At 42.7% G+C, this 27,156-nt stretch overlaps 1 protein-coding gene across 1 annotated transcript in view; it reads right to left on the bottom strand.

Annotated features, from left to right (window-relative positions):
* The window catches only part of MPPED1 (metallophosphoesterase domain containing 1), an 84,084-nt gene that overhangs the window by 9,135 nt on the left and 47,793 nt on the right, over positions 1-27,156 (bottom strand). Inside the window, exon 4 of the mRNA XM_015422972.1 lies at positions 5,196-5,311. Within this exon, the coding sequence (XP_015278458.1) occupies positions 5,196-5,311 (116 nt within the window). The remainder of the gene's footprint in view (positions 1-5,195; positions 5,312-27,156) is intronic.

Here is a 27,156-nt window from a genome sequence, read left to right as displayed (position 1 = left end):
GATCTAAAGTTGAACAACCCTGCCTAAATCCTATTTGCTTTGGTGCTAGTAAAGTCTTTTCAGTCACCCATTCCTCCAATCTCATATAGAGATGCCTGCCATATAATTTTCCGAGAGAAACTGGTCTATAATTAGATGGATCTTTTCTTTCCCCCTTCATATATATAGGTACAATAATGGATATTGTCCATTCTTTAGGGATCTTACCAGTTCTATCAATATGTGTAAATAAATGAGCAAGAACTGGTACCCACCATTTTTGAAAAGCCTTAAGAATATCAGAGGGAATAAGACTTTATCCAGGGGCCTTATTGCTCTTGATTATAGCTATTAGAGATTCTATTTCATTAGAAGTAGCAGATGACCAAACAGGTACAGTATCTAATTTGTTAGAGGTGATTCTAAAATCTCTTCATTCTGCCCTATATCATTAAACAACTAAATATAATGTTTCTCCCATGTATCCTTTGATATATAAGAATCTAATTCATAGCTAACTCTCCCATCAAGTTTGGCTAGCAGTTGCCAAGATTTTGTCATATCATTTTGAGCTAATGCCAAAGCCAATTCTTGCAATGAGTCTTCATACAAGACAATTTCCCCCCCTTAAGCAGTTATTTATAACTATTACAAAATTCAAAAAAGGCTTTGGGGAGATATTCATTTGGAGTATGTTCTATATCTTATAAGAATGTAACGTCTTTTCATATTCAAACATTCCTTATCATACCAGGAATTATTCATCCTCTTCTTATTTTGAATAATCTTAGTAGTCTTAATTAGGAATGGTCTCAAAGATTTAATCAACTTATTATACAAGGCCAGAGCATCATCAGCATTTTAAGCAGCAAGGGTTTTATTCCTAAACACCAGGAATGATTTGCTATTTAAGGTTTGCTGTACTTCGTATTGAAGTGTAGGAGACCACTTCAGTCAACTATTAGCAGTAATTTCCAATGGAGGTAGTAATAAGGTTCGCTCTGGTTCATTATTTAGCATTTTATCAAATTTAGTTAGCTGGAGCGTAAGTGGCTGATGGTCACTTTCTGGGCGATAACCCACATAAAATAATTGAATATCATACAAAAGGTTTGGTTAAAACATAATCAATAACACTTTCTCCCCACCAGTAAAATACTAATCTACATAGACAGTAGCAGATAAGACTGCTTGGGAAGCAAGATAACATCAAAAACAGTCAATTAGGAACATTTGGGCATTATCCTGAATTTTTTTTCCAGTCAGATCCTTCACTTGCTTCAGTATGAGTGTTAAGAAATGGCAAGTATTCTGTGTCTGGCCATCTTCACTATGACATAGAGTTTAGGGGACTGCCCTACAGTGGTTTTCCTCCTTTCTCCATGGTCAGGGACAGAGGGTGGAGCTAGGCAAGAGGGTCTCCCTGTGATACTCACTAGAATGTAGAGTGCCGCAGGGGGAGATCCTCTTTTCAGTGTTGTTTACCATCTACATGAGCCCCCTCTCCCAGTTAGTCCGGGGGTTGGGGCTGGGTTGCCACCAGTACGCTGATGACATCCAGCTCTATCTGTTGTTGGATGGCTGCTCGGACTTCGCCCCTGATTGCTTGGACAGGGCTTTAGAGGCCATGGCTGGGTGGTTGCAACAGAGTTGGCTGAAGATGTTGTGGGCAGAGTTGGCCCACAAAGATGGAGGTCCCGTACCTGAGCCGGAGGGGAATGGATTCAGGAACCAGGCTCCCTACAATGGATGGAGCACCATTGGTGCCAGCCCAGAAGGTGAGGAGACTAGGAGTGACCTTGGATACCTCACTTTCTATGGAGGCCCAGATTGCCACAGTTGCCAGATCTGCCTTTTATCATCTTTGGCAGATCAGGCAGCTGGTTCCCTACCTTTCCCTCCGGGACCTGGTTACAGTGATCCATGCAATGGTCCCTTCCAGGCTTGATTACTGTAACTCACTCTATGTGGGCTTACCCTTGAGGCTGAACCAGAACCTCCAGCTGGAGGAAAATGCAGCAGCTTGCCTGCTGACTGCGATGTCTGTGCGGGCATGCATCCAGCCGGTGCTCCGCCAATTGCACTGGCTACCAATTGAGTACTGGATCCACTTCAAGGTGCTGGTGCTAAACTTTAAAGCCTTATGCAGCCTGGAACCAACATATCTAAGGGACTGCCTCTCCCCATATGTGCCCCAGAGAGCCTTGTGCTCTGTGGATAACCATGTGCTGGTTGTCCCCAGCCCGAAAGATGTTCACCTGGCTTTCTTGGTCCCGGCCCCAGCCTGGTGGAACATGCCCTGTGGGACCTGTTACAGTTTTGCAGGGCCTGCAAAACGGAGCTGTTCCACCAGGACTTTGGCTGAGGCAGTGGGCATCTACAAGCTGGCCTCCCTATTGCTGTTCCAGTATGCAACTATTAATGAGACCTTTATGGCTTGGCATTGGCCCATTCATTCCGGACAGTAGGAACTGAAAATTGAAATTTGCTGCATTGCCCGTTTTAACTGTTTTAACTGGTTTTATTGTATTAATTTAATGTTTTATATTTATTGACTGAATCATTTTAAGATAGTATTGGATTTTATTGTTGTGACCTGCACTGAGCCTGCTTGCAGGAAGGGCGGGATATAAATAGATCAAATAAAATAAGAAATAATTTTTTTGAACAGCAAGAATTTTAGCCACAGTAGCAAAATAGATCTTAATCACTGATTTCTTGGACTCCAGCTTTCAGGAGTTACTCCTCAAAGTTCAAAAATATGGCAGTGTGATGGACTGCACTTTTAAAGAGGCTCAGAAGTGCTGTAAAGGTAAAGGTAAAGGTTCCCTTGCTCGAAAGCCAGTCGAGTCCGACTCTAGGGTTGCGGTGCTCATCTCCGTTTCAAAGCCGAAGAGCCAGCGCTGTCCGAAGACGTTTCCGTGGTCATGTGGCCGGCATGACTAAACACCAAGGCGCACGGAACGCTGTTTCCTTCCCACCAAAGTGGTACCTATTTATCTACTTGCAATGCCTGGCTTTCGAACTGCTAGGTTGGCAGGAGCTGGAACTAGAGATGGGAGCTCACTCCATCATGCTGCACCCGGGTCTTGAACTGCTGAACTACTGACCTTCTACAGCCTGCAGTTCAGCATCTTAACCACTTGAGCCACTGCAGCTCCTTAGAAGTGCTGTACCAACAACTAATTCTTCACAGAGCCAGAGAGCCTTGAGTGACAGGCTGCTACAGGCAATCTGATTGGTTGGCATCAGCTGAGCAAAAAAAGTCTTGCGAGAGCTAGATGCTCTCTCAATCAGATTCCTGTATTTACTGTGAAGAGAATGTGTACATTGGCCCCGGTCACACGAGCAGGAAACCGCGGGGGGGAAGCGTGGCAGTGTGCCCCGGGGCAAACTAAGGCGCCGTTACCTGACCAGACCTCCCGTGGAGGTACCGTGGAAGTACCGTGGAGGTCCCATGGGAAGGGAGAGGTGCCGATCGCAGCACAATCCCGCGCGCAAAAACGAAGCACGCGGTTCGGCAAACTGGATAGTTTTTTTTTCTGTACAGCACGACTGCGCATGCTCCGTAGGGTGCTTTTGCGCATCCACGAAGACCTGGGGGAAAAACTTTTTCGCAAAGACGGGAACTTGGGCGGGCGCCGGATGCCACCGGAAACGCGATCAGACGCCCGCCCTTGCCCCACGGTTTCCGGATACTAGTACCTCCGAGGTACTAGTTTTTTGCTGCGCGGTTTCAGCGGGAAGCCTCGTTTGAGCCACGGGAGTGCTACGCTTCCCAGACGTGCCGGTGAGATCGCGTCCGGAAACTCCGCATGTCTTCCGTCTGACTAGGGTGGCTAATGTTCCGTGTGACCGCAGCCTGAGACTGTCTACGGATAGACCTATCAAAAATGGTTTATTGCTGACAGAGTCAGATTTCTACCTTGACTGAACGCAGTCTGAATTCAGCATTAGCTGAGAGCCGTTTGAACACAGACAGGAGCACTGGGGATGGGGGAGAGAGTTTGGCTAGGAAGTGGGTAGTAGAGAAGACTCCCATTCAGGCTAAAGGGAAAGGGGGTAGATCTGCTAGAGTGAGAAGATTTCCTACCAGGTCAAACAGAGAGGTATCTCTGAGGAGTACAGAGATCCCTCATCTGGTGTGTTTAGGAACTGCCTGTAGAGACCTTAGAAGTCAGTCAAACACTCAAGAAGAGTACTGGTGTTCCAAAGAGAAGGGGATTGGATACTGGGAAGAGGGTACCAGCCTTCTGGGCACCAAAAAGTCAGCAATTATAAAAATAAAGTATAAACAACAAAAGTCTCTCAACATAAAGATCTAAGTAACTGTGAATAATTTAAGAACCTCTCATTAGCCTGATATATAAAAACAAAAGTCTGTGCTTGTAATAGTTTTACCACAGTAATTTCAACCTCCAATTTCATCTGACCTTTCCCTTTGATGTTAAAATAGAACTTTTTGTTATTTTTGAATTTTTAAGCATCTCAAATGCCGTTTTCCAAGGGTTTAAGGGTGATCCTATACCTTCCCTCCAGTTCCTGGGCTGAGCAAATAGCCAAACTACACCTTACTGACAGGGTGAGACAGACAAGGTTTCTTCAAGGGAAGCATAAACACGCTACCAGGGCTGCTCAGTCAGAGAAGGGAAATAGAAATGGAGGGAAAATCTTGCCTCTGAGGGAGGGAAGTGGACGGGGTCCATCAGAGGCAGAAAAATAATTTGGTATTCTGCGATTAAATTCAGAGGCAACAACAGAAAGCAAGAAAGACACAGGGAGCTTTGAACTGGGTTCTGTCTGGGAATCTGATTTAGAGGCAGCAGATTTGCTGCTTGCTCCGCCAGTATGCTCTACTTGCATATTTATAAATAAATCAAAGAGGCTGGGGAGTCTTCAGTATTCTCATGTCTGGAAACTTGTACTGCCACCCCTGGAATTTCTCATCATTCAGGGAAGTGGGGAGCACAAAAGTACATTCCTAGCATTTTATTTATGCCACTTATTAAATCAATGGGGTTTATTGATAGTATGACTTACACTATGATGTAGTGAGAATACTGTTTCACTGTAATGTAATTCAGAGTCACACAAATTTTTACATCCCAAGAACTAAGCTGAGACAACAGAGACTAGAAGCCATTCTCTATCCCCAAGGATATATAGATAAATTAGGATGAACGGAAATGGATAATTAGTTTACAGCATTTTCTTACCAAGAGGTGGTCCATGTGTTATAAGAATATCGATTCCTTCTGGAATGAGATTCCATTTCTCTAAGAGTGCTTGGCCTCGTGGAAGATTGAAGCCCCAGCCATAAAACCAAGGTTGCCTGCCAAAAAAGAGAAAGCTGGTCTTCAGTACTACATACATGTCGAAGAAGAAGGGGGGGATTGGATTTATACCCTGCCCTTCACTACCCAAAGGAGTCTGAGAGCGGCTTACAATCTCCTTTCCTTTCACCTCCCCACAAGAGACACCCTGTGAGATAGGTGGGAGAGCTCTTTCAAGATCTGCTCATGAGAGAACAGCTTTGAAAGAACTTGTAACTGACCCAAGGTCACACCAGCAACTGCATGTGGAGGAGTGGGGAATCAAACCCAGTTCTCCCAGATTAGAGTCCACTCTCCTTAGTGAGTCAATCAAGCTAAATTATTTGGGGAATGTTTTTGTGTAAAAATGTGCTGTGGAACCCCAAGGTGCACAGTTTCACCTATGTAAAACAATACCATACAATGAACACAACTGACATATGATAAAACCTTCATAAGCTAACACACAATAAAAGCAGCGAGTGGTATCAATTTCAGTTGGTTTCATAGAGCACAAATAATCTACCTGGGCTGCTTACGGAAGCATGTGCAAGACAACTGGGGGAATGAAGGGACAAGCACAGGTCTAGATTTTCTGCAAAAACACAGAAGGAAGGCTGGTATAATTAGTGCAAAGTCTGGAATATCTTCCTCCAGTGATAAATTGAGGGCGTCATCCTAAAACAATTCTGGAAAATGCTTATGTCAACCAAACCCCTACACTGGCACAAATAGGGTTGCCATGTCTTACCTCCTCGCTGGCAGGGGGTGGGAGAGAACATTCCAGGAGTGGGGGGTGGAGCGATATTACTATGCATGACATTCCCATGATGACATCATATGGAAGTGACATCATCACACGGGAGACATCGTGCGGTGATGCTCTGGTATTTTGGGCAAAATTCTATGGTTACCATAGAGTTTTGCCCAAAATACCAGAGCATTGCCGCACGATGTCCCCAGCGTGATGATTTCACTTCCACATGATGTCATCACACTGGGGACATCATGCTGGGTCATGGCATTTGGGGATGAGGCTTCCCCCCACCAGCCAGCTGGCTAGTGATGGGCAGGAGCCAGCGAAATCATGGGATCAGACTTCCGGTCTGTGACGCGTCGTCTTCGCACAGTCCCGGGAGAGCTCCCACGGAACCGGCGAATCTCCTGAGCAGGGGGTCCAGGCTTGTCCAAATCCTAACAAGCCTTCGCGTAGGGGGGCTCGTGGCAGGGGACTTGATCCGAGGGCTCTCACATGCGGCAGTGCATGAGTAGACCCCAGATCGTCCCAATGCAGGGACCTGCAAGAGAGCATTCCTTGGCAGCCACAGAGCGCAAAGACGTGATCGACCCTTCAAGGAGCAATAACATCAACTTCTGCATTATTACCAACATCTGCACTGTGAGTAGCGAGACTATACAACCTGAACTAAGTGTTTTAAAGACCTACTTTCCCCCTGAAGGTTAAAGTAAAGAGAAAAAAGAAAGGAGGTGTGGAAGTTGTTTCCTCCCCCTCCTGGCTTATTTATTTATTTATTTATTTATTTATTTATTTGCATTTATATCCCGCCCTTTCCCGGAGGCTCAGGGCGGCTAACAGAGGCACCAAGTGCCAAGTAAAACAATATCATATAGTTTAAAACAAAACATATCATTAAAACCAATCACAGATAGTTTAAAACCATAGATTACAATCAGGAATATCAATATACAACAAACTTCAGCAAGAGGGAAGATCTTAACGTCACCTAACTACCGACAGTCTCATACTCCAAGCCGGTTCCAGTGCCGCCATCCACAACCGGGGGGCAATACAATCAGATGTTAGATTCACTAGGGCATAGGGATGCAGATGGAATAGCGGCTTACAAGAGGAGCCTGGATTTCTTTTCATCTAATATTTTACTATATTATAAAGGGGGCTGAAAAGACTGCATGCTGCACAACTTTGTCTCAACTGGGATTTTTACTTAACCCATAGTGGAAAACTTCCTGGGAATTAATTAGGCTTTTTATACAAAGAAGAAGACAGGAACTGTGTGTCTGCCAGGAGTTTTGGTTTTAAGATGGTGGAATTGTTGAAATAGGCTCTGTTTCCTTTTTTCCCCTTTCCTTTTCTGGCTTTATATAAAGATTTGTGGATAAACTGTATGGACTTTCGATTGGATTATAATCTGTTTAATTGTGAACAGCTACCTGCTTTGATTTTATAACTCTTTCTTGGCCATTTTCAGTGAAATATATTGGCTTTTTGGATATTTTCCCCTTTTGTCTGCTCACTGATATCTTGATTTTTTTCTATATTATTATAGTGGAATTTAAGGGATGGTTTTGGATCTATTTTGACTTTGGGAGTAAGAAGATTTCCTTGTGGATTAAATTGGTTCTTTTTTCTTTGATTTTGCAATGGAGAAGAAGATCCTCTGGATTACAAATATATTATAATTATATACCATACTTTTGCTTTCTGGAAAGAAGGAGCTGTAGAAACTTATACATTTTTGGATTACCTAAGCATCATCTTGAGATGACATAGAGGGAACAGACTTAAACAAAACAAACAAACAGTAAATAAGATGTCAGCTGTGTGAGAAAGTAACTTTTATTGTATGAGTAATAGAGGTAGCTGGGGATAGTATCTGAAAGCTTTGTTTAGTTATAACATGTTCCTCCAATAATATCAACAATTGAGAAGCCAACAAGCATAACTGTAAATTTTGTTTAGGTATAAAGTGTTCCTCCTGTAACAAAAACATTTGATAGAACTGTAACTAGGATTGTAAACATATGTAAGGACAGTCATTAATTGAAGGAATTGTTGACTTTGACTTGCTAACACTGTGAATAAGGGAGAGAAGTGGCTGGGGAGCTGGGTTTTTTTTAAAAAAAGGGAAAAATGTCTAGTGGGGATAGAAAAGCTTCCATTCCCTCTCCCGGGCAACCTAAGACACTAATTACAAAACTGGCTCAAATGTCAGTCCAAGATTTGCAAGCGCTCATAAAAGAGAATGTTTCTTCAGCAGTGAACAAGGAAGTAGAGGACTTCCTAAAAACCCATGGAGAAAACCTAGGGAATCAAGAAGTACCCAAGGACTTGGAAGAAGAATCCCAGAAGCAAGACAAGGCTGAATCCAAACCAAAGATTCCTAAGACGAAACCCAAGATGGTTCCGTTCCAGGTGAACACGAGACTTCAAGACAAAAAAAGAAATGGAAGCAAACCAGAAGAAAAAAATGGATAGAAGGAAACTGCAGATAATCTCAATAAATGTGAATGGACTAAACGCCCCACAAAAGAGAATACAAATATTCCAGCATCTTAAGAAACTACAATTGGATGTCATATGTTTGCAGGAAACACACATTAAAAAGTCTGACCAAAAATATCTAGAGGTTAAAAAATTTGGAAAACTTGAGACTTCTGGTTTGTGACTTGCCATCTTCGGAGGGCTCCTGGGAGAGCTCCCAAGGAACCCCCAAACCTCCGGGTCCCAGTGGGAGATCTGGGGAGATCCAGACTTCCCAGAGCCTTCCTGGAGGGAGGCTCTTGCAGGGGTCTTGTGTAATGAAAAGCCATTTTTTGTTTCAGTGGCTTTAAGAAAAGCTTGGTTCAGGCTGCAAGAGGCCTACATAGGCCCCTGCCACACGGCAGGGAAAACACGGGGCAAACAGCCTGGCCGCCGCATTTTGCACCAGCTGCAGCTTTCGGAGTTGTCCCAAGGGCAGCCCCATGTAGAGAGCATTGCAGCCTCAAGGTGACCATACCGTGGATCACTGAAGCCAGATCTTTGCGTTCAAGGAAGGGATCCAACTGCCTAATCAGCCAAAGATGGTAAAAGGTTGCTTTGGCAGCGGCTGCTATCTGGGCCTCCATTGTCAAGGAAGCATCCAGGAGCACTCCCAAGTTCCTGACCTTCAGCACTGGCACTAACGGCACCCCATCGAAGGCTGGTAGTTGGATCCCTACCCCCGAGCCACTCTGGTTCAGGCACAGGACCTCCATCTTCATCGGATTCAATTTCAATCGGCTCAGTCTAAACCATCCAGCCACGTCCTGCAATGCCCGGTCCAGGTCTTCTGGGGTAGACTCAGACTGACTGCCCAACAACAGCTGGGTGTCATCCGCATACTGGTGACACCCTAGCCCATGCCTCTGGGCAATCTGGGCAAGGGGGCGCATGTAGATGTTAAATAGCATAGGGGAGAGCATCGCCCCTTGAGGCACTCCACAGATTAGTGGGTGCCTTCGGGACAGCTGCTCCCCAAGAGCTACCCTTTGTCCCCAACCTTGGAGAAAGGAGACAAGCCATTGCAAGGTGAGCCCCTGAATCCCCATGTCAGTGAGGCGGTGGGCGAGCAACCGGTGGTCGACCGTGTTGAATGCCGCTGACAGGTCTAACAACAGTAGCACTGCCGTCCCTCCCTGATCCGGGTGCCTCTGGAGGTAATCTGTGAGGGCGACCAGCGCCGTCTCCCTCCCATGGCTTGGGCGGAAGCTGGGCTGGAAGGGATCTAGCATGAAAGTGTCATCCATAAAGCTCTGCAACTGTATCACCACCACCCTCTCTATTAATTTGCCTAAATAGGGCAAATTGGATACCGGCCAATAGTTCGCCAATTCTACTGGATCCGAGGATGGGTTTTTTTAGGAGGGCGGACCATCACTTCCTTGAGAGCCCCTGGAAACAGTCCCTCAGAGAGGGACTTGTTGATAATGTCCCTAAGGGCGCCTCAAAACCCCTCGCAGCCAGCTTTAATTAGCCATGAGGGGCACGGGTCCAGGCTGCATGTGGTTGGGCGTACAGTTAAGATCAATCTGTCAAGTTCCTCTAGGCTGAGTGGAATGAAATAATTCATAATGGGACCAGAAGACATGCATGGAGCCTCGAATTCGCTCACTGTCTCAAATGTGGCAGGCAGGTCGCGGTGGAGCGACAAGACTTTATCTGCAAAATAGCTCCCTCAGGGCATGGTGGTCCAACCATGGAATTGCCATAGCAGTAATCCGGTTCACTGTAACCCCCACTGTGAAGGTCAAATCAAGCGTGTGACCGGCTCGGTGAGTGGGGGCTGTTATATATTGGGAGAGTCCCAGCGCCACCATGGATGATGCCAGGTCCACTGCCCGTGAGAAAGCCGTGTCATCAGCATGGACATTGAAGTCACCAAAGACTATCAGCCTAGAGTGCTCCAATGCCCCCCTCCCCCCGCCCACTAGTCCGAGATTGGTGAAGGACCAAGAACCCGGGAGGAGCCAACTGGGAGAGAGCAACTGTCTCCCCATCTCATACCCAGGTCTGTGTCACGCACACCAGATCCACATCCTGCTCCAGCAAGAAGTCATGAAGGACTGTGATAAGAATCAAGTCCAAGATACCAGATCCCCTTGTTTCCCTCTCCACTTTCTGGAAAATGTAGTTGTCAGCAAGACAAGTCAGGAATTTACTGGACCTTTCATTCTTAGCAGATTTGGACTTCCAACAGATATCTGGGTAATTGAACTCTCCCATGACCACCATGTCCCATCTCTTTGAGAACTTTGTAATCTGTTGTAGGAGTGTCTCATCCAAATCCTCTGCCTGGTTTGGTGGTCTATAGCAGACCCCCACCATGATATCAGTATTATTTCTTACTCCTTTTATTTTTACCCATATGTGATACAAACCTAGAAAATTAGTGAACTCTAGAAAGAACTGGGGTGGAGGCTGCCAAGTTAGCAATTTATTCCTGTATTTAAAATGGAAAGATAAAAAATAACTTTGAGGGAGTACATTGGAATTCCTAGGGGCTTCAAAACCTGATTCTTCACTCTGGTTCCCTGCTTTTATAGAGGGGTTTCACTTTACACTCTCACCAATAAATGTGTTCTATTTCCTGCTTCTCTCGGTTTTAGATTTTCAATTATCACCATCCTCTTAATTATCTTTTTCTCTAGCTATAACAAAATTTCACATGATTCCACAAATTATAATCTCTGAGTTTCTAATTAATAATAATCTGTTATTTCCCTTGTCAGTTTTGGGAACTATACAATTGCATTTCTGTTGATGGAAACAGCATTGCACTGAGCAAACAGGTCTTCCAATGATTTTCACTGGAGTGCAATAGTAAGACAAAGGTTTGTGATATTTTTGCCAAGATCAAACTGGAGAGATCTTTATGTGTCTACAGCCTTCTGCATAGATTGTCAACACATTGTACATTCTAGATGCATTAAAATGCTTGTATGGCTGGATACACTTTTTATGCAAATAGAGACACAAACAAATAGAAGAGAATAAGAAAAGTAGGTTTTTATACCCCACTTTTCTCTACCTTAAGGAGTGTCAAAGCAGCTAACTATCACCTTGTGAGGCAGGTGGGGCTGAGAGAGAACTGAGAGAACTGTGACTGGCCCAGGGTCACCCAGTAGGCTTCATGTGGCTGAGTGGGGAATCAAACCTGGTTCTCCAGATTAGAGTCCACTGCTCTTAACCACTACACAACACTGGGACTCCAGGATAGGAATGCAAGTGCTGTACTCTGTAGTTAGACAATTTTTGGGAAAGTGTGAAATAAATAATTCCTTTCTGAACCGCCCAATTTTTTTTGAAACATGAAAACACATTGCTTAAACTCAATCGAACATGAATGACATCCACTACATTGTTTATGAATACAAACTAACCTATGCAAGATCAGGTAGCATTGCATAGAAACCTTCCTAAAACTCTCAACTTACTTACATTGAAATAGGTGTAACATTAGGTATAACCTCCATGACCATTCATGCAAGTCAACCGCAGCCACAGTTCCCTCCATTGGAAACAATGGAGGATGGGAGCACCTCCTTTTGGAGCCCATAGAATAGGACCCCCTGGTCCAATCTTATGGAAACTTGGGGGGGGGGGTGCTAAGGAGACGCATGAGCTATGCTGCAAATTTGGTTCCTCTACCTTAAAAAACAGGCCCCCAAGCGATTCTCCATTATAGCCTATGGGGCCTACTGCCTATAATGTTCCCTATATGCTACAATGGAGCTGGGGGGGGGGGAATTTTTTTGCACACCCTATTACACTTTTCAGTATGATTTGTAAGTTACCGTGAGTCACAGGGGAAAACTGGGATATAAATATTTGAATAAATAAGTAGTTTCGGCAAGTTGATAACATTTAACCAACTTCCTGTTTGTTAGGTTATGCAGGGTTCTGACAGTGATTGTTTCTCCTCTGTTATACTTGATCTGTAATGCTGGTTGTCATGTTTCACTAAAAAAACACCCAAAGCAGACTGCAAGAGTCCCCCCCCCCCCAAAAAAAGTGCTGGTATGTTTTCTAAGGCTCAGCACAAGGCAATGGTCCAAGGCCAGGTCTACCAATATAGTGGACTGGGGTGGGTAGACCTATTCTCTGGAGGCCAGGTCTACCAGTATAGTGGAAAGGGCCAGGTCTACCAATGTCATGGAAAAGGGAGGGTAAACCTGTCATGCGGAGGCCAGGTCTACGAATATAGTGGAAAAGGGTGGGTAACCTATTCTCTGGAGGCCAGGTCTACCAATATAAAAGATTGGGGTGGGTAGACGTGTTCTCCGGAGGCCAGGTCTACCAGTATAGTGGAAAGGGGTGGGTAGACCTGTTCTCCAGAGTCCAGGTCTACCAATATAGTGGAAAGGGAGGCCAGGTCTATCAATATAGTGGAAAGGGGTGGGTGAAATTTGACATTATTCTTTTTTCTCTTATAATGTTTACATTACTCCTAAAATATAGTTTAAATATAATTTAAAATAATTTATTCAGAGATTTTTTTCAACGTTATGTAAGTAATCTTCTAAAAAACTAATTTATGCAATAGTCAAACATATACTCGCTCACAAATTAAATGCTACTAGCTTTTTTTGCTCACAAGGTAGAAGTTCTGCTCACAACACTGTAGAGTTTAGAGGGACCATTGACCATAGCATTAAAATCTTTATTCAGTTTACTTACATAATATACACTTGAATTATTATTATAGTTCTGCATGGTTATTTAGTAGTTATACTATTTCTTTTTGTATATCAAATAAAACATCACATCGCCCTCAGTTCCTTTCTTGCTAGACCAGGGGTGTCAAACATGCGCGCCATAGGCTGGATCAGGCTCATGCAGGGCTCAAAACTGGCCCCTAAGCAACTCCCTTCTCCTACTTCCTTTCCAGGGCTGCTGCTGCAGCCACACCGTAGCTTGCTTTCCCCCCAGCTCCCCCAGTGGCTTTCCCCCCAGCTCCCTATATAAAGTAAATGCTGTTATTGCTATGACAGAAAAAGTATGGCCATGTACAAGGCTCTGGGAAGAAAAATGGATGGCAAGAAAACGAATGTTCAACTTTTAGAGGTCCAGTACAAGAAGACTGTATTTCTGCTAACTCTTGGGTCCTGCTTTATGTACCAAATTTCTGCCTTTCTGTTGCAAAGTAATCACTGGAACCATTTTCTTTCAGAACGATAGTTACTATGACAACCATAGCAAGTTTTTCTGTTCTGAAACAGATGTCTCATTTAGTTGAAAATTAGAATGTGAAAAACCCATGGGAAAAATTAATTCAGACTCTAACAGAACACTGGCTACAGTATAATCTTTTATGGGTTAACCCGTTAACACCTCTTAATACTCTAATGTAACCTTCAAATAAATTCTAATTAAACCAATTTAACCTCCAATAAATGACCCCTTTAGCTATCATTAGTACTCCAGTTTTCTATGAAGTGTTCTTTTCCACTAACCCTAATGACAGAAATGTGACTCCCTCAAAAGTGGACAGGTGCAATTTAGTGTTCACTATTTCTTAGAATAAATGTACTTCAGTTCTGCTTTTTTTTTTTTTTGCAAAAGGAACACTTTAGTACAAATGTTTGCACTCTTTTGTTTAAATACAGATTTGTCATGTAATTTACTTTAGAGAATAGGAGTGCATTATGGAGATTTGACTTCAGTATAAAAAATGATGTATGGGTCTCAAACAGCTCAATAATCACTGAACTGACTGGAATTGAACTGTGTGGCTGAATGGGGCATCCTATGCCATCTGACTGGCAATATCATTCTCAGGAAAACACAGCAAGCAGATATTTTGGTGCCAGAAATTAGTCAAAGCATATACTAGTTTTAATGTAGATGCATAATGAAGAGCCTATTCATGTATTCTTCATTTAATAAACCAAACAAGTAGTGACAGCAGATCATCATATACGAATTGACTTTTTCAGAAACTGGAGAGCACCAAAGTAAAAACAAAACAGACAAAATACTCACTTAGCTTTTTACTTTCTATACCTTGTAAAATAGCTAGAGACTCAGAGATCCATTTAAGCAGATACAACAAATGCATTTATAGGGTCCAAACCTTTTGCACTAGCTGCCGCAAAATAAAGACATTTCTTTGAAAATAAGTGTCTGGCAGAATGATTGAATTTAAGAGGATTTAATAAAGCTTTTTTAAAAAGAGACCAAAATCACTGAGTTTTGTTATTGTAAATGTATTACATTTTGTTTCACTATATTTTGTCAAACATTATGCTATTGTAATGGCCTCTGGCGAAATAATGAGCTGCTTGTTATATTGAGTTTTCAGAGACAAGGTTTTTTAATTACCAATCCATCACAGTTATGAAATTCACAGTGCAATCTTAAGCAGATTCAAAAATTCAAAAGTGTACAGATTCCCTTGGATTCCCATGTCATTTTGCCGCCCCTTGAAAGTCACTACCCCGCCCACATCAAGGTCGTTCCACCCACTGTACACGTTCAATCATCCTCCACCCTTCATTGGTGTACAAGGTCCATTTTCCCCTCATTTAATTTTTTTTCCCCAAGCAGCATGAGTCAAGCAATATGAGACCACTGCTAGTCTCGGATTGCTGAATAGAAAAAATTAAAACCGGGGGGGGGGGGAGTTTAAAAGGTGCTGTATGGGGTTAGTTCCCTGCTGGTATTAAAAAATTTGGACTGGTTGCCCGATTGTGGAAATGGTACATTTTGGAAATTTAGATCGAGATATTTACACCTCAGATGCCTATGAAAATTAAGGTTATGGAAAACATGTATAGTTATCTCTGAGTAAGATCAACGAAATTATTAATATCTGGATCCTTCATTACTTGTACTTGCATTACTTCATTAATTGTATCTCTGTGTTGTGTTGAAATTTACTCCATTGTAGAACTTTGTAATAATCATTTGTATGTAATATATCTGCTTTATATAGCTTTAGTGTCTTTTTTGCACAACCTTGCTTTGCATCTTGCCATATTGTGGCAGAACATGCCTACTGTTACCTGCAGACCTTCTTTGACCCTGCCCTCCTAGGGGTTCCCAAATCCATGGATGAGCTTTTCTTTTACTCTTTTTTTATTATTATTAACAATTTTTAAACATTTTTACAAGCAAACAATCATATAACTTCAAATATAAAATTTAGATAACTTATATATACAAAAACATTTAAAAATAAATCAAGTCTTGATACAGAGGGTTATTTGGAAGAATATCCTTTTCCATTAAATAACTTATAATTGGGAGCCAAGTTTTTATTACTTTGTTTTGATTTTGAGTTATTGAACTATTACATAAGTGAAATGACAGTTTACACAAAAGAAAATATTCCCATATCTTCATTAACCAATGCTGAATAATTGGAACTTGTTTGTCTATCCATTTTGTTGCAATCAAAGTTTTTGCTATTGTTAATAAAATGGAAATTCTTTCTTTTTGTCATGTTGTTATTTGTAGTGTTTCCCAATTTTCCAATAATATCACTTCTGGTTTTAGTGCTAAAGAAACAGAGGTAATATCTTTTATGTTTAATATTATTTGGGTCCAAAATTCTTGAATTAATGAGCATGTCCACCAACAATGCAAAAAAATTGCTAATTGACCACACTTTCTATATAATGTTGCAGGTGGAATGTACCATCGTACCAAAATTTTAACGGCTTGTAATTTAATGGTAAATAGTTTTGATGTTTCACTTAATTTTGTTATTCAAGCCTCTTACATTCCAAGATAAAACTGCATACATTATTCTTTCAAATTAGAATACTTCTTCACCTAAGAATTAACTATTTCAATGATTTAAAAAAATTCAGCGTTATAATGATCTAAAAATAATACAATCTTGCCAACAACTGCAATATCCCAGATTATATATAAAACAATATATTTTCCTATATCTGAAACCTCTGTATGCATTAGTTATACCTAACTTAACTATATAGATTCTATCTCTAACTAAGCTAAACCCAATCTACACTATCAATTATAGTTCAGTTGAAAACTCACAATCTAAACCTCCTTCCCTCTGGTCTAACTTACTTCAGTTCTGACCTTAATTCTATATTTTCCCAACAATTTTAAATAGAGTTCTACCCGGAGCTATATCTTTCCCCCTTCCCCCCCTTCCCTTAGATTTGATAGAACATATTTGTCAAATTATCAAAGCAAGAAAGTTAGTACATACTGTTTTTCTACTACTTGAAATTATACTGTTAGAGTCCACTTCTGTTTCTTCATAGAGTCTTAGTTCACAGTCCAGTCTTATTTGATGGATTTCTAATGGGAACTTTACTTGCTTTTTGTGGTGACAAGTTCATTGAGAGCCTTCTTTTGAAGGTCTTCTTTGGAATTTCCATTGGGGAGACAAGATTCAACTCCTGAAGAAGATGAGAGCCGCTTTCTTCATCAGTAGCATGGTATATTTTTCCTTGATATTTTACTGTCAGTTTTCCTGGAGTACTCCATCGGTATTTAAATTTTTCATTGCGTAGTTTCTGGGTAGTTGTCTTTAGCTTTTGCTGTATTTGTAGAGCCTCCACAGGCAGATCTGGGAAGAGGAAAATTTGTTGTTCTTGATAAGGTAAGTAGCTGTTTTTATTATTTCTGATTTTATTCTCAGATCCACAAACGTTACCAAGATATCTCTTGGAAATTTTCTGTTGGTATTGTATACTCCCAGTTTTAGTATAGTTGCAAGCCACATGCTCAGTGTTTTTAGTAGCTCTGGAGTTTCCTCAGGGTTTTCCTGAAAGCCTCTATATTTAAGTTTTTGTTTTCTAGCTGCAGCTTCTAGTATTAAAATTCTTTCTTTCATATCCTGGTTTTCCATTTGTATGTTTTGATTCTCTGTCTGCAATGTCTGTCCCAATGTTAATGCAGTTTCTGCCATTTTTGTAGTAGCTTCCAGGGCTTTTGTTAGATCATTTATTTGCTCTGCCATTGGTTGCAATAAATCATTAATTTTCTGGATGATGCTTTCCAATATAGATTGTTCAATCTTTTGTAATGAACTTTTTAGGCCATTTTGGAGCATTTTAACTGTGACTGGCTCATTGGGCTGCTCTCTTTTCTTTAATGCGCTTTCCAACCCCATTTTGTTCTGCCGCTGCTCCGCCACTCGCCCTGACTCACCAGCCAATTCCAGAGAGAAGAATTTCTTCACAGTAGGTGTTATTGGTCCTTTTGGTGTGTTTTTGCTTCCCCTGGGTCTTCTCATACTCCGTGGTGTGATTTGATTATTTTATTCTTGCTTTGAGTAAGGGAAGGGAGGATCGGGTTGGGAGCGGTCAGATTAGGCATCCTCCATCTTCCTCTCCAACACCACACCCCCTTCTATTACTCTTGAGTAGCCTGCCACCACCATCTGATCAATTTAGGGATTCTTCACTGGGAGGACCACGACCCCCAGCTCTCCTTCTAAGCTCTGAGACCTTTCCTCTTTGTCTTCCACTGCCCAGGGCCTGGCAACTGCAGGGAGAGTTTACTGCCTTGGGCACTCTTGGAAGACTAGCCATTTGCCAACCCCCCTGGAGCCCTTTTGAAATAGTGTGTCCAAAACAATGGAGATCTATGTGGTACAGAGAACCATTCCCAGCACCAAAAGTTTAAAGTATTTATTAAAAAGGAAATGCTTCAAGCATACTTTTAGCACAATGCCAGATTAAGCAAGGAAAACAAAAAAAGATTGGTAAAAAACCCTCATCCTTGGTCCCTTTCTTTAAACTTGCCCTAATAGATGTTAAAACAGGACAGGTCCCTTGCAACCTAGCTAGTTACAAATCTTTATAAAGTTTAAATTACCTTGAGAATCTCCCCAGCTCTGGAGGTGAGTACATGGTCAATGGCCACCTGCTCAGAGGAGAGATCTGCCTGCTCCTCTCCTGGATACAGCCCCCAAAGAAAAGAGAGTCATTTCCTGTTGCAAGGATGTTTATCAAATTCCTGTCTCCTCCCACTGACCAGGTAAGGTGGGGTGAGAGCTGTTCCTGTAGATTCTAGATAGAAATTCTTTTCCTGATGGTCTCTCTGGTATTCTCAGTCCTCCAAATCTATATTCCTTGCTTGGAGAAAGGAGAGGGTTGAATTGGCCCATCCCATTGTCTCTCCTGCTAGATCCATCAGCATTTCTTAAGAGATGCATCCAGAAGGCTAATTCCCCCCACCCGCTTTTTCTTAGCTTAGAGGGGGGAAATCGTTAAAACACACAGTGGAGCCCTGCTTGTTGCCAACATTCCAGGAGACAAGGCATTTCTCCACATCCCTCAAACAAAAATATTTTCAGTGCATTGCCCAGAGTATTTACTGGACAACATGGCTTCCAACAATTAGGCCACCATCAGCAAGAATCCCAGTGGGCCTTTGACCAGCATGTTGGTGCCCAACAACCAGGCCACTCCCTGCAATCTGGCTGGTTAGAAGCCCAAATGAAAGTTTTAAAAGGACAGCTGATCCAGTGACTACAGTGGTGGGTGAGGAGCCTCCTTCCCAACTCACCTCTGTAGCCACTGGCTGAGCTGTCCTTTCAAAACTTTCCCCCTGGCTTCTAATTAGCCAGACTGCAGGGAGAAACTGGAGAAGGGCAAAATGATCCTTTGCTCCCACTCACCATTTAGAAGCCAGATGGCAATTTTACAGAAAGTTAAACTGGCTATTCAGGCTATGCACGGCTTCTGATGAGGGAAGTCTTGCCTCATCAACCTCCTGGAGTTCTTTGAGCAGGTTAGCATGCATGTGAATAAGGGTGATCCAGTAGCTATTACTAGGACTTCTAAAATGTTACTAAAAAGGTACATTGCAAAAAACTCTTTAGTAAGCTTAGTAACCATGGTATAAAAGGGTGGATTCTCTTATTGATTAAAAATTGGATAAATGACAGGAAACAGAGAGTAGGAATAAATAGACAGTTCTTGCACTGGAAAGAAGAGAGCAGTGGGGTCCCACAAGGATAAGTATCGTGACCAGTGCTATTTAATTTCTTCATAAATGGTTTGGAATTGGGGATGAGCAGTGGAGTAGCTAGGTTTGCAGATGATATCAAATTATGCTGCTGAAAATCCAGGATTGGGAAGAGCTACAGGAGGATCTCTCTGAGCTGGGTGACTGGGAAAAAACATGGCAAATGAAATGTAAGATGATGCATACTGGAACAAATAATCCTAATTTAAAATGTCTGTCAATGGTTTCTCAACTGGCTAAGACTGGGACTGAAAGAGATCTTGAGGCTGTAGTAGTAGGCTCAGGGAAATGTTGACCCAGGATGCAGCAGCAGTGAAAAAGGCAAGCTAGGAATTATTAGGAAAGGGATTGAGGAGAAAATGACCAATATTGTAATGCCCATGGATAAAGTTATGGTATGGCCACATTTAGAATAAATTTGCCCTGATTTGATAGAACTCTTTTTCAAAGGCTTTAACTGTGTGTCAGCCTGAATAAAGGCAACTTCTCCCTCCCTGGTGAGGTGTGATCTGACAGAGCCTTGGATTCACTGGCTCTTTTCAGAGGTTTGGGCTGTGTGCCAGCCAGATTAAAGACACCTTCCCCAGCTTTATCAGGTCTGAGGGGGGAAACCTGGAGGCACTGCCTGAAGGAATCCCTTCCCCTCCTTGGCTGTTCTTGGTTATGAGGCCAGAAGCCTGGAGGTGTGGCCTAACAGACATTGGCTAATTTCAGACAGCCTATGTATTCCGCTTCAGGAACTGGTTACTAATGGAATATTTCTGTCATTTCAGACAGATCCATTATAGTAACTAGCTGCTGACGGATTATATTTACCTTTGCAGACTATCCCACTTGTGGCCCATTCAGGAGGCGTGCCTGAGGCGTTCTAGTTGAAAAGTGCTTTGTTCTGTTTTCAATTCCATCTTCCACTTCTGAATCGCTATGTGATGCTGTGTAAAACGCCCCCTAGAGCGCTTCATGTAATGCTGCTTCCTCTTCTCAACTTGCTTGTGCGCGCGATCTTCAGCATTTTTTTTTAAGTCTGTAATGGGAGTGCTGAGGCGCTTAAAAAACAGAGCAATTTATCACCATGGAGATTCCATACCCATGGACTCAGCCTGATTTGCAATTCCCTCTCCTTGAGCTCCCCCCCCCCAGCAGTACAGCGATGCAAAGAAGAGGACAAATTCCACTGTATCCCTTCTCTCTTCCCTCTCTTTCTCTTTTTATAAAGATTTTATTGTTTTTCCATTACTACAACATTCAAACTACTGGAACGGGGAAGTGGAACACTAATAAACTACAGTTCTACTAGGAAATGGGGGAGTGGAGCTAACAGGTGACACGATCTGGATTACATGAATATTTAACTATATCACCTACTAATATAAAGATAATATTACAAATAAAAGTTTAAGAATAAAAATTAGCGTTAGATATCATTTTAACAAAAACTGCATAGACATCTATCTTAGTTTCAGAGTCTTTTCTTCTTGCATTTCTTCCTTGTCCGAGGTTTGGGAGCGGCTTCTCCTTTTTCAGATTCCGAAGTCTCTGAAGATTTAGAACTAGAACTTTTTGTATCTATATATATCTATATCTATATATAATATCTTTATTGAATTTTAAAGACATAACAAACACAGATTAACAAACAAATACCCAACCAATATTTTAAATATTTTTAAGTTAAGTTTGATTGTTGCAAAGATGTTGATTAATGTAATCTTTGGCCGAAAAAGCCCTGGCCCTGGTCGAGGCTAGGCGGGCATCTTTTGGACTGGGAACAACCAACAGATGACTATCCACAGAGCGCAAGGTTCTTCAGGGCACATATGGGGAGAGGTAGTCCCATAGATATAAGTTAAGGAGAGAAACTTTAGTTTTTGCTGTTTGCTCCACCTTCCCATAAAATGGATAATAGGTGTTGGTCCATCTATTTATACATGGGAATGGTGCTAAAATCATTTCTCAATATTTGTTGGGGTCATTAAAACCCCAATTACAATTGTGCATAGTACTTTCATTTTCATGCCAAGTCTATTCGGTGCCAGAATGACCCCATTTACCTTTTTGAGAAAACTCAAACTTTAAAAAGAAAGGCAGTGGGGAGGAAAGAGAAGGACTTCAGGGCACTGCAGTTCATTGGGGAGAAAGCATAACAAGAGTTTGGTGTTTGTAGAAAGCTTTAGATGGGTAAACCAATTTTTTCCATGGTTTCAGTGGGGCAAAGTATCTCCAGTGTCTTGGGAGGGTTTGGAAAGTCTATACAGGGCAGGATCCACTTTTCAATTCAACATCTCACATAGGGTTTTCATTCCACCCCCTTTTCAAATTACAAAAATTAAACAGAACATATGGACTAGCTGTCAGTCAACTTCTTTTTCCTATTCAAAGCTGGTATGAATTAAAGTAGCAGAAACTACAACCAAAACAATTAAAATATATTTAACATATAATTTAGTAACAGCTGAAGTTATCAGAGAACAACTTTTTTCTTTAGCTAAGTTTGTTGCCATTTTTGCCTGATGTTAACTGCAAATAATGGCCAGTAATTATTCTCTTGCATGTTAAATTCACCATTTAATAGGAAAATCTGTCATACATCAAAGCTGACCTGCACAATTTGTGTTCAACCTTGATAAAGGCAGCTCTTCAGCCACATATGGTGATCCACAGAAGTTGTTGCTGTCTGGGATGTGTAAGAACAAGATTGCCAGCAAACATCTGTCAGACATGGCTAGTGGGTTTTATTTGCCTTGGTAGGCGATGTGTTGTGCAGGCCTGCTAGTGGTGTCACATGAGTGTTGCCCGTGTTTCTTCAAGTGTACCTATGAAATATAACACTGTATGTCAATTCTTCATCTCTTTCCACTTTTTTGTTGGGGAGTTCAGAGCGATATCTTTTGAGATGCAGTAACCAGAAATATGTACAATACTAGGAATAAGGCCCATTGTGGAAATAAATGAAATGAGCTCTAGAAAGAGGCTCTGGCCGGGTGCCCTAGCCTTGGACACTCAGCATAAATTTGCTGTGGCAACCTCAGCAGGGTATAAGGACACAGAGTCCACTGTTTTCTCCAAGGGAACTGATCTCTGCCACCTGAAGAACAGTGTAATTCTGAGTGATCTCCAGCCCTCACCTGGAGATTGGCAACAATGGTGCCTCGGGAGGAAATGGTTGGTTTGGAGGCTGGAGTCTATGGCATTGTACCTGTCTGAGATCCCACCCCTCCTCAAACCCCACCCTCTCCAGGCTCTACCCCTCAAATCTCCCGGAATTTCCCAACCTGGAATTGGCAACCCTATCTCTTTCCCAGCCAACCATCAACCTACCTTTATCTGCCCCTCTGACTTCAGGTTTCCATCTCCTCCCCACTTACTGCAGCCTCTACCTAGTAAGAGTACAGTCTTTCTCTTCAGTGGGGACCAAAGCAACTCACATCATTCTCCTCTCCCCCTTTGATATGCACAACAACCCTGTCAGGTAGGTTAGGCTGAAAGTTTGTGACTGGTCTGAAATCACTCACTCAGCTTCCACAGCAAGAACCTGGGTCTGGCAGGCCCTGCTCTGAAGTGCTAACTTCTACGCCACACTGGCTGTGGCATTGCCTGGTGTCACAAATGAACTCCAGATAACAGATCTCTCTCCCCCTGCAGAAAGTAACTGCTTTGGAGGGTGGACTCTATTTTTTTAATTAAATTTTTAAAAAGTTAAAAATAAGAAAGTAGGTCCTGATGTTTATGTAGAGCAAACAGGGAGGTGTCAATTTTATGTGCTGCTGACGCTTCTAAGAGGGGCATCCATTTTTCTTGGAGATTGTCAGGAATGGGTTGATTTTCAGGAGGGTGGACTCTATGGCATTCTATTCAGCTGAGGCCTTGCCCCTCCCCAAACTCTGGCTTCTGTAGACTCCACCACAAAATCTCCAGGAATTTCCCAACCTGGAACTGGCAAACCTAGTCAGGACTGGCTCCAACGAGTTCCCCACAAAGGCCAAAGGAGGCTTGGAAAGGGCCTTCTGCCCCTGCCTTTTTACTGAGAGAACCAAGCTTGGTTGCCTAGCAACAGCCACTATGGGGAAAGTGAACCACACAGCAGTTTTGGCAGTTTATTCAGACAGGGAATGGCCAATCCGGCAGTGGGCGGAGGAGAGGAGCGGACCCAGCCCCCAGCCAATGGCATGTGAGTACTCTTGAGCAGCATTCCCAAGCTGTGCACATGAGCAGCCACTCATGAGCACAGAAAGCCCACTCAGCAGCAATCTGAAGCCACGCAGGGTCTGGCACTGCCCATGGCCCATTTGAAGATTACAGCAGTACCCTGACCTGGATAGCCCAGGCAAGCCCAATCTCATCAGATCTTGGAAGCTAAGCAGGACCGACCCTAGCAGGTATTTGGATGGGAGATCTCCAGAGAATACCAGGGCTGGGAGGCAGAGGCAAGCTATCAAGCCACTTCTCTGAACATCCTCCATGCCCCAGTAGGAGTTGCCAGAGGTCGGCATGATTTCCAGGCAGGGGCACACAAACACAAAAAAAATTCAATTTTTTTTTAAAAATTACAGCAAATATATTCTGCTCAGGGTGTGAACTGCTCTGCTCAGTGGGGGGGGGGCGTGAATAGAGGGAACACTGCTCACAGATCCAGGTAGATCAGTTAACCAAGAGCAGGGCGACACATGGTTGCCAACTCCAGGTTCAGAAATTTCCAGAGATTTGGGGGTGGAGCTTGGGGACGGCATGGTTTGTGGAGAGGAGGAACCTCAGTGGGGTATAACGCCATAGAGTCCACCCTCCGATGCAGTCATTTTCTCCAGGGGAAATGACTTCTGTAATCCAGAGAGCAGTGGTAAGTTTAGAAGGTCTCCAGAGGTCAGTAACCTAAACAGCCCCTCTCTTCCAGTTTAACCAACTGCACAGGGTTGTCACAAGAATAAAACAGAGGCAGGGAGGTCCATGCATACACTCTTGAGCTCCTTGGAGGAAGGGTGAGATTTTTAAAAACTCATATCATTATACAGATAGAAAAACTAATCTAAGCAGCAGTGTTTAATCAGTCCCATTTATTTTGGTCTATCTAAAAAGGTGCCCGATTATTAATTGAGCCACAGATTCTAATTGTTTAACACAAGTGTACTTATTTTTTTTAAAAAAAAAACCCTACGAACAATAAGCATTGTTTTAGAAAATGACTTTCCCTCCTGCTTGGAGGGCATTGGGCGAAGTGCCTCTTCTTCCAAGTGGCAACAATTATACCACAAAGGATAATTGTCGGATTGAAAGTTCCATCTCTAGGATGGCAAAAGGAGTTGGCAGAGGAACAAGCAGATGGACAACCATCTTCCGAGGTGGAGCTGGAAAAAATAATAATGGCAACTATGTTGGGAGCAGAGAGATCCTTTTGCATAATTCACAGCAACCAGTTAATTTCCTCGCAGAAATTCTGGCACCATGGGAATGCCAGCGAGATGATTAACTGCCTCGATATCAAGATGGTGAGCTGAGCTGTGGAAAAGAAGGATGGCAAAGATGCCTGTGTGTGTGGGGGGGGGTTTCCATTGCCCTTTGATCCAGCATGGCACAGGAGAGCAAATGGCTGTTAGAACCATTTTGCGTTGGCAGGAAGAAAAAGAGGGAGGGATTTCTCTGGTCCACATACCACTGAAGGGAGACTCTAGAAGTGCTTCTGAAAATATAGAAATATTGTTTCCTATGTATTGAGCCTGAACTGTATTTGCAAAAGAGCTTGGGGATGCATAACAATAGCTTGCTAGGATCCTAGAATGGACCAGTAGGGTGACAGGGATCCTAGAGTAACACAATTGGGAAACAATGTAGTGTAAATAACCTATTGTTGGAAGTGGGGTGTGTTTTGGGTGTGACCTTTTTCAGGGATAAATACCCGGCTTCGGCCAGGGGTTTCTCAGTCTTCTTTCTCTTGCTGAATCACTATTAAACTATGAGCTGATCACTTGAATGCGTCTGAACCCAGTATATTTCACTGGTGATGAGGATGGAATCCTGATGAGCAAGCCGGCTTCAACCAGCACAGCAGTGCACACCGAGCCCCTGTGCACCGAGCATCGCACCGCTCTGAAGACAATGGCTGCCGCTCCAGGAATCCTGCCAGAATTCGACTCTACTCACCCAGAAAAGTGGGAATCCTGGGTGGAACGCCTAACCTATTTCGTGGAATTCCAAGGCATTGATGATGCCACGAAAAAGAAGGCTCTCCTGCTCAGCTCCTGCAGAATCGATACCCTGGAGCTGGCCCAGAGCGTCAGCGCACCAACCACGCTAAAGCTTGCCACCTTCAACGGTCTCATCAAGGTTCTCACAGACCACTTCGCACCCAAGCCCACCTGCATGACTCGCCACGTGGAATTCTTCGAGAGGAACCAAAGGCCCAGCAAACCAGCTTCGGCTTACATGGCTGCCCTGTGCAAACTGGCCCTCCATTGTGAGTTCGCCACACTTGAGGAAGCACTCTTAGACTGTTCCGTGTTTGGTCTCAGGGACGAGAAGCTCTGCCACAAGCTTGCCAGCCAAGGGGATGCAAACATCCAAAAGGCACTCCAAGCAGCAGCAGCATTTGAGAAGTCCAGGGAGGGCAGCCACTGTAAGACTGACCGCCAGTGGAAGCCACTGGAAGACAACCGTGCACCAGGCCGCCATTTCACCAACCTCCAACACATCCGACACTGAAGACATACTGCAACTACCACAACCAGGATGCCGCAACCCCCGCCACTCCATTCCATGCCGCAACACCGAATGCACCGTGCGCAAGTGAGGTATAAATAAAAGTGAGGTATAAATAAATAAAACAAATCCTTCTGCTCATAGAGAACACAATGTCAGGGAGAAGAGCTCCAGCTTAGTCTTATCCCTGACATGTTGGTTTTCTATGCATCCACAAGGGTTAAGCTGATACTACATATAATAAACATCACCTCAGCAATGCTATATATGGTGGCCAGTACAATAGCCCACACCAGAATTTGTACAGGATGGAGTGACATACAGTCAACTCACGCAAGTTTATGCTACCAGGTCAGTAGGCCAATTCAGATTTTCAAAAAATAAAAAAAGAATTTCCTTTTGGAAGTATACAATTTCATGTAATTATTTCATTCCCTTTTAGATTTGGAATTATTAGTGGACTTTAATTGGCCATACCTGAGGCCTATCCTATAGAACAACAATATACATATAAATATATAAGGTAATTTTTATTCCTCATATATATTAGTTTTCAATTAGTAGAAAAACAAATACATGAGAAATTATAATGACATTTTCCTTGTTTCCCCTTTTCCCTTATTTTCTTTTGGTAATTATTATCTAGGACATAACATCTGGCCTTATACTGCATATATATTTAACATCTTATGTAAATATTTTTTGGACTGTATGTCAACTTTGTATTTTGGATTGTGACCACTGAGGAAGGCCCTTTGGGGCCGAAACGCGTTTGGTTCAGTTGCACAGCACTAACCCATCTATGTATGAATGTTGAGAAGTTTTTTAGGTCTGATTGTGAATATTTTAAATGAGTTTTAAGCTTTTTAAAATGTGTACACCTTAATAAATTTTGTATGTTTATTATATGTAGTGTCAGCTTAACCCTTGTGGATTCAT

The sequence above is a fragment of the Gekko japonicus genome, unplaced genomic scaffold, assembly GCF_001447785.1.
Source record: "Gekko japonicus isolate JY-2015 unplaced genomic scaffold, Gekko_japonicus_V1.1 scaffold145, whole genome shotgun sequence".
NCBI classification, from domain to species: domain Eukaryota; kingdom Metazoa; phylum Chordata; class Lepidosauria; order Squamata; family Gekkonidae; genus Gekko; species Gekko japonicus.
The sequence above is the reverse complement of the archived record's forward strand: the minus strand, read 5'-3'. Positions and strand labels throughout refer to the sequence as shown.